The sequence below is a fragment of the Limulus polyphemus genome, unplaced genomic scaffold, assembly GCF_000517525.1.
Source record: "Limulus polyphemus unplaced genomic scaffold, Limulus_polyphemus-2.1.2 Scaffold6589, whole genome shotgun sequence".
Lineage (NCBI taxonomy): Eukaryota > Metazoa > Arthropoda > Merostomata > Xiphosura > Limulidae > Limulus > Limulus polyphemus.
Window position 1 is genome coordinate 38,775 of NW_013672199.1, and position 7,481 is coordinate 46,255.

At 32.8% G+C, this 7,481-nt stretch overlaps 2 protein-coding genes across 2 annotated transcripts in view; both read left to right on the plus strand.

The window, feature by feature from the left end:
* LOC106473879 (cardioacceleratory peptide receptor-like) overlaps positions 1–6,201 on the plus strand; it is a 9,024-nt gene extending 2,823 nt beyond the window's left edge. The window contains exons 2-4 of the mRNA XM_013934564.2: positions 357–486; positions 5,225–5,318; positions 5,697–6,201. Of these exons, the coding sequence (XP_013790018.1) occupies positions 357–486; positions 5,225–5,318; positions 5,697–6,016 (544 nt within the window). The 3' untranslated portion in view covers positions 6,017–6,201. The remainder of the gene's footprint in view (positions 1–356; positions 487–5,224; positions 5,319–5,696) is intronic.
* Positions 6,202–6,589: 388 nt separating this feature from the next.
* Positions 6,590–7,481, plus strand: part of LOC111089549 (cardioacceleratory peptide receptor-like) — a 5,141-nt gene continuing 4,249 nt past the window's right edge. The window contains exon 1 of the mRNA XM_022402271.1: positions 6,590–6,700. Within this exon, the coding sequence (XP_022257979.1) occupies positions 6,590–6,700 (111 nt within the window). The remainder of the gene's footprint in view (positions 6,701–7,481) is intronic.

A 7,481-nucleotide genomic window follows, 5' to 3' on the forward strand; every position in this document is an offset into this window, starting at 1 on the left:
ATAGGTTAGAGATATGATAAATATTTATGTTTTCCAGATCTGGCTGTGGGTCGTTTAAGATTGGTCGTCATAGGTTAGAGATATGATAAATATTTATGTTTTCCAGATCTGGCTGTGGGTCGTTTAAGATTGGTCGTCATAGGTTAGAGATATGATAAATATTTATGTTTTCCAGATCTGGTTGTGGGTCGTTTAAGATTGGTCGTCATAGGTTAGAGATATGATAAATATTTATGTTTTCCAGATCTGGCTCTGGATTGTTTAAGATTGGTCGTCATAGGTTAGAGATATGATAAATATTTATGTTTTCCAGAGCTGGCTGTGGGTCGTTTAACGTTGGTCGTCATAGGTTAGAGATATGATAAATATTTATGTTTTCCAGATCTGGCTGTGGGCCTCTTCAGTGTATTGACGGACATCGTTTGGAGAACAACAGTAGAGTTCCATATTGGTAACATCGGATGTAAAATAGTCAAATATCTGCAGGTATGCAACTTTAATCATAAATAACACAGGCCTAACATCATTATATCCCACTACTAATACATTTTTTATTCAACTATAAATATTTTATCAAGGGATCGTCTATTAATGTCTTAAGTGTATATTGTTTGGCTTATACTCGCCACAAAGAACTTGTGTTTATAGAGATTTTTGTAAGAACATCTGACATTAGCGCTAATATCAGATTATAAAAACTAAAAAAAACTTATCTTTGTCAAACAGACCACGAGACCTAAATTAACAACATCAACGACATTAATAGTCGGCCTAATGGACAGAGATAGAAGACTCGCATTTTCACACATTAAAAAGAAACATGAAGCTCCATCTATGTTTTCTTTGACATACTGAGTTAAATCGGTTTTGGGAACTTAACCGTTCATCAACAACTGTATTTGAGTACAGTAGATTACACTGTACTTTAAGCATAATAAACCTATACTGTAAGTTAAGTACAGTAGATTACACTGTACTTTAAGCATAATAAACCTATACTGTAAGTTAAGTACAGTAGATTACACTGTACTTTAAGCATAATAAATAGGTTTACTATGCTTCAAGTACAGTGTAATCTACTGTACTTAACTTACAGTATAGTACTGTAAGTTAAGTACAGTAGACAAAACTGTATTTCAACTATGTTAGACTACACTGTATTTGAAGTATAGTAGACACAACTGTATTTCAACTATGTTAGACTACACTGTATTTGAAGTATAGTAGACACAACTGTATTTCAACTATGTTAGACTACACTGTATTTCAAGTATTGGTGGCCTAGAATTTACCGTTACTACATGCCTGTAAGATCCCACATGTGGTTAACTTTACCGTAGCGTTAGTACATTTTGTTTGTTGGGCCATCATAACCTGAAGGATTGAACCCTCAATCTTAGCATTTAGCACTTTGAGTTTACTGTTGAGTCATGGTGTGTGGGGGTGGACATAACAAAAACTATAACACAACTACTGGACGTTTTAGAATAGCCAACAAATTTAAGACATATCGTTGTTTTTTTACCTAGTCGGTAGCATGTTCGGTACGTGAACCCTACGATTCATGGTTCGCGCCCTGTAACAGCAAAACTGCGTTTCGCAATTTAGAGCTGTGGGTGCACTATAGGTATAATGGTTAAATAACAGTATTCTGTCAGTCAGAATTATCTAAGTAGTCGGCGGAGGGTGCTATTGACTAGATGCCTTCCTTGTAGTCTAGTAGTTCAAAGTTAGGATAGGTAGTCTTTGTGCAAGATTATGAAACAGTCAAACAAACAAATCAACTATCGCAAATAACTTTACATATTCATAGGTATAACATTCTCAAACACCAAATCACTAATACATTCTCAAACACCAAATCACTAATACATTCTCAAACACAAAATCACTAATACACATTCAAACACCAAATCACTAATACATTCTCAAACACCAAATCACTAATACATACTCGAACACAAAATCATTAATACATTCTCAAACACAAAATCACTAATACATTCTCAAACACCAAATCACTAATACATTCTCAAACACAAAATCACTAATACATTCTCAAACACAAAATCACTAATACATACTCAAACACAAAATCACTAATACATACTCAAACTCGAAGTCATTGCTCGATGTTTTTCGGGCCCAAACGAAAATAGAATCACTTTACAACTGTTAAAATATACAAGACATACAATAATATTTAGAAACCCTCCTACTGCTTCCACAGCCCCGGAACTATTTAAAGAAAACGGCAGGGGTCTCTGCCACAACTATCAGTTAAATAGAATATCTGGAAAGAGAGAGGAAGAAAAGCAGAGAAGAACACTGTGAAGAAAAAAGAAACTTTTTCCAGTTTTGTAATTTTGTGCGACTTTAAAGATGTAAGAAAGTGAAACTAGAAACAAAATAAATCAGTTTTCATGGACTTGCTGTTACTTTATCTTACCAATAATGGTGACCATTTTGTTCATCTCATTTGTCACCTCTTCCACTAACAATGGTGTCTTTATTCAATTTCTTCTTTGTCTTTTTTTTTTTCCCCACAAACAATAGTATCAATATTTTGATTTATGCATTTCAGTGGTCGTATATTTGACCTACATTGATGTGAATATTTCGATATATTATTTTATCAACGATGATGTCAATATTCCAGTTGGGCACAAAGGTGAGCTTGAGGAGTTATGATTACAGGTTCGATCTATGCGGTCGGCACAGCAGCAGGTAACCCCCCCCCCAAAAAAAAACAGCTGTGCACTAAAACATACAAACAAACATATTCTAGTTTGTGCATCAAAATATAAGATAACAGAAATATTTTAGTTAAAGAATTGTTAGTGCGACAATGAACGATAATTAAAAAACAAGATATTCAACAATATTGCTATTTCTAATTATTATACAATCTAAAGTCAACAATGTTATTATTTCTAATTATTATACAATCTAAAGGTCAACAATGTTATCATTTATAATTATTATACTATCTAAAAGTCAACAATATTGTTATTTCTAATTATTATACAATCTAAAATTCAACAATATTATTATTTATAATTATTATACAATCTAAAGTCAACAATGTTATTATTTATAATTATCATACAATCTAAATGTCAACAATATTGTTATTTCTAATAATTGTACAATCTAAAGGTCAACAATATTGTTATTTATAATTATTATACAATCTAAATGTCAACAATATTGTTATTTCTAATTATTATACAATCTAAAGGTCAACAATGTTATTATTTATAATTATTATACAATCTAATATCAACAATGTTATTATTTATAATTATTATACAATCTAAAGTCAACAATGTTATTATTTATAATTATCATACAATCTAAATGTCAACAATATTGTTATTTCTAATAATTGTACAATCTAAAGGTCAAGAACATTGTTATTTCTAATCATTATACAATCTAAAGGTCAAGAACATTGTTATTTCTAATTATTATACAATCTAAACTCAACAATGTTATTATTTATAATTATTATACTATCTAAAGGTCAACAACATTGTTATTTCTAATTATTGTACAGAGTGGTGTCCTTCTTGAAATCATATTTTCGGAAAGAGATTAAAAGTTATGTTAATATTCCAAAATACATAGTTCTTCAGTTTTAATTGTTTCAATAATATATGCATGGTATAAGTCGTGAATATCTCGATGCTAGATTTTGCAAGATTGTTGTTTTAAAAAACTCTACAAAGAAAGGTTCCACAACTATGAAACCTTCCAACATTAGTAGATTAGGAAAAAATGTCATTTTTCTTCCAAAGACATTTTAACTTTTCTAAAATTAAGACCGGTAAAAATTAACCAGCAATAGAAAGAATATCAAATTTTAGCAGTGAAGGTTTTTGTTTTACTGATACGAGGGCCGAGCATGACCCACTGGTTAACGTGCTGGGCTTCGGACTGGAAGTTCCAAGTGTCGAGCCAGTAAAAACGCTGTACACTCTCAGCTGTGAGTGCTTTAGAAAACTGGCCATCGGTCTCGCTATTTGAATGAGACGGTGGGCGCTGCTAACTGGTTACCTTCCATCTGTCCAGCAACTATAAATTTCGGGTGGCTATGGCTAAAACTGGGGTCTTCTGACTTAGACATGAAGCTCGTGTGTCGGGTAAAGTGTAGATCAGTATTGGAAAATTCCAAATACTGAACTAAATGTTTAATCTCATAGATGATGCTGCGTGTCTTTTATGTAAGTAAACGTAAACAAACAGAATTGTTTGATTTTACCGGATAATAACGGTGCATAAAATTGTTTTGTTTGTTTTAAGTTATGCACAAAGCTACACAATGGGCTCTCTGTGCTCTGCCCATCACGGGTATCGAAACCCGGTTTCTAGCATTGTAAGTCTGCAGACATACCGCTGTGCCACTAGGGGGCGGTGCATAAAATACAAATCATTTTAGTACTATACAAATAAAAACTTAAAACCAATATTTCTAAAAGTCAAGTTAATAAATAAAATTATAAATGACAGAAGAGAATTAAGAATTTACGATTTGTTCTAAAACAAAATCACATTGGGCTATTTACTGTTTCCACCGAGTTAAATTGTGCGTCGGATTTTAGGGTTGTAAGTTTGTAAACTTATTGCTGTCCCACCGGTGGATGGTTTTTATGGAGATGTTTGTCACTTTTTTTTTAGATTATACATCTTTTGAATCATTATTTCCTTAAAACTTTCTTTATATCTAGTTCGGCTACCATATGAGTTCAAGTTTTATATATTTGTTTAATTATTATGTAAGAAATGTAGTTTTATATTTGTTTAATTATTATGTAAGAAATGTAGTTTTATATTTGTTTAATTATTATGTAAGAAATGTAGTTTAGTTTTATATTTGTTTAACTATCATGTAAGAAATGTAGTTTAGTTTTATATTTGTTTAATTATTATGTAAGAAATGTAGTTTAGTTTTATATTTATTTAATCATTATTTAAGAAACATAGTTTAGTTTTATATTTGTTTAATTATTATTTAAGAAACATAGTTTAGTTTTATATTTGTTTAATTATTATGTAAGAAACATAGCTTTAGTTTTATATTTGTTTAATTATCAATAAGAAATGTAGTTTTATATTTGTTTAATTATTATCTAAGGAACATAGTTTTTTACTCGATTGTAACTCTACTTATCAACAGTGACTGTTTATGGCTCTAATTTGTTGTATTTTTGTTCTTCTTTAGTTTCTAGTTACTTATTCCTCCACTTACGTCCTGGTGGCGCTGAGTATTGATCGTTATGACGCCATCATTCATCCAATGAAATTTTCCGGAGGATGTAAGTGTTCCATAGGTTCTGTTCACGAAGAATAATCATTAGTTTCTTTCTCTTGAGTCCAATGTCAAAACTATTATAGAATATTATATTATTGTTTATTGGAGAGTTTTGTTCCTCTAGAAATGTCATTGTTTATATTGTTCCCATGTAGTTTCAACTCCCTTTAAAACACAAAACTAGACTTCCAGTTACTTGATTGCTCACCTGTCGAAGTCACAACTGAAAGATATTCACGAAGTTAATAATAAAGTGTTATTCAACGCAGAAACGCGAAGTTTAAACCTGTTTTGGTTAATCTACAATAGATAATATAATGAATAAGTAAAAATGAGTTATAACATTGATTAGAAAGTTTGTTTTTCTTTCCTGAAACCCTAGGGAAACGGGCTCGTGTGCTTGTTGTAAGCGCGTGGGGGTTGAGTGCTTTAGCCTCAACTCCTGCACTGTTCTTCTATAACGAAGCCAAGAAGGGCGACAAGCTACAGTGCTGGATCGAGTTCCAACATTGGGAATGGCAACTCTATTTCACTCTGGTTTCCGTTTCGGTTTTCTTTCTGCCCGCTCTGATAATTTCCCTTTGCTACACAGTCATCGTGTGTACGATCTGGAAGAAAAGTAGACCCATAAAGTCATCAAAAGGTAGGAAACGAGCAACACAGTCATTGTCTGTACGAACTGGACCAAACGTGGACCCATAAAGTCATCAAAAGGTAGGAAACGAGCAACACAGACATTGTCTGTACGATCTGGACCAAACGTGGACCCACAACGTCATCAAAAGGTAAGAAACAAACTATACAGTCATCATCTGTTCTAACTTGTGTTACTTATCATTTTAAAATTCCGTTTTTCATTGTTTGTTTGTTTGTAGTTAAGCGCAAAGCAACACAATGGGCTATCTGTGCTCTACCTACCACAGGTATCGAAACCCGGATTCTAACGTTATAAGTCAGCAGACATACCGATGTGCCACTGGGGGGCGGGCAGCTTTTCATAGTTTATATTATAGTTTGCCAAAAAAATAAAAATTGCTGTGATATAGATTTTAATTATGAAATTTTTACTATTAGTATTAACCACACTTTCATGTTTAGTTTGTTTGTTTTTAATTATGCACAAAGCTACACAAGGGCTATCTGTGCTCTGCCCACCACGGATATCGAAACCCGGTTTCTAGTGTTGTAAGTCCACAGACATACCGCTGTGCCACTCGGGGGCCTTTCATTTTTAATAATTATCGTTGATTTAACTTTTCCTTTAGCTAGCATAAAATGCCCGCACTCATCTTCAGGGCTCAAGTATTTGGAACATATGAACGGACACTGACCTCTGTGTTCTTGGATTCTCACGCATTACAATACGCCACACTTTGCTTACCTCGGGTATAGTATGACTTGTTGCAGGTCTCTTTTTTTGGAACTACTGGTACCCCAAGTTGATTCATATTCCTTTGTGTTCCAATGCCATTAAGTAAAAGGGATATCTCTGTCTTGGAAATTCTAAATCGCCGATCTGATTATATGAATATTTTCCATCGGGAAGAACTATTACAAATTCTTCCCAAATTCGATCAATTTTCACATTATTTACGAAAGCTAAACAATTTCAAAATCTAGCTTTTATACGTGATGTTCCTTTACGACTTTATATTGGCTGTGGTTGTCACTTGACTTGCTCATGTGAACATTCCAACTCGTTGTAATATAGCGAACTCAACCCTGCAGTAGAACGTAAGATAAACATTTAATTATTGCTTAATGTTAATCACTCATTGGGGATAACGATAAGGTTACGGACTTACAAAGCTAAAGTCCAAAATTTGATTCCCCTCGATCGTAACCGATTGTAAAGTTTTCCCGAGGAAAACAACACAAACACAAACTTTTCTGCCCTTTCCCGGTCTTAAATGTAATAACTTATAACGCTGAAAATCAGGTTTCGATCCTTGCGGTGGGCAAAGCACAGATGGCTCATTATGTAGCTTTGTGTTTAACATCAAATAAAGAAACATAAAAAATGAGCATCATCATTAAATTACATCATCTTTGTTGTAAACTCTAGGACAGAAATAAGTCAACATCATCATTAAGCTGTTCTCGAGATTACAACAAAGACGATGTAACTTAATGATGATGTTGATTTGTTTTTTACATCGTCTTTGTT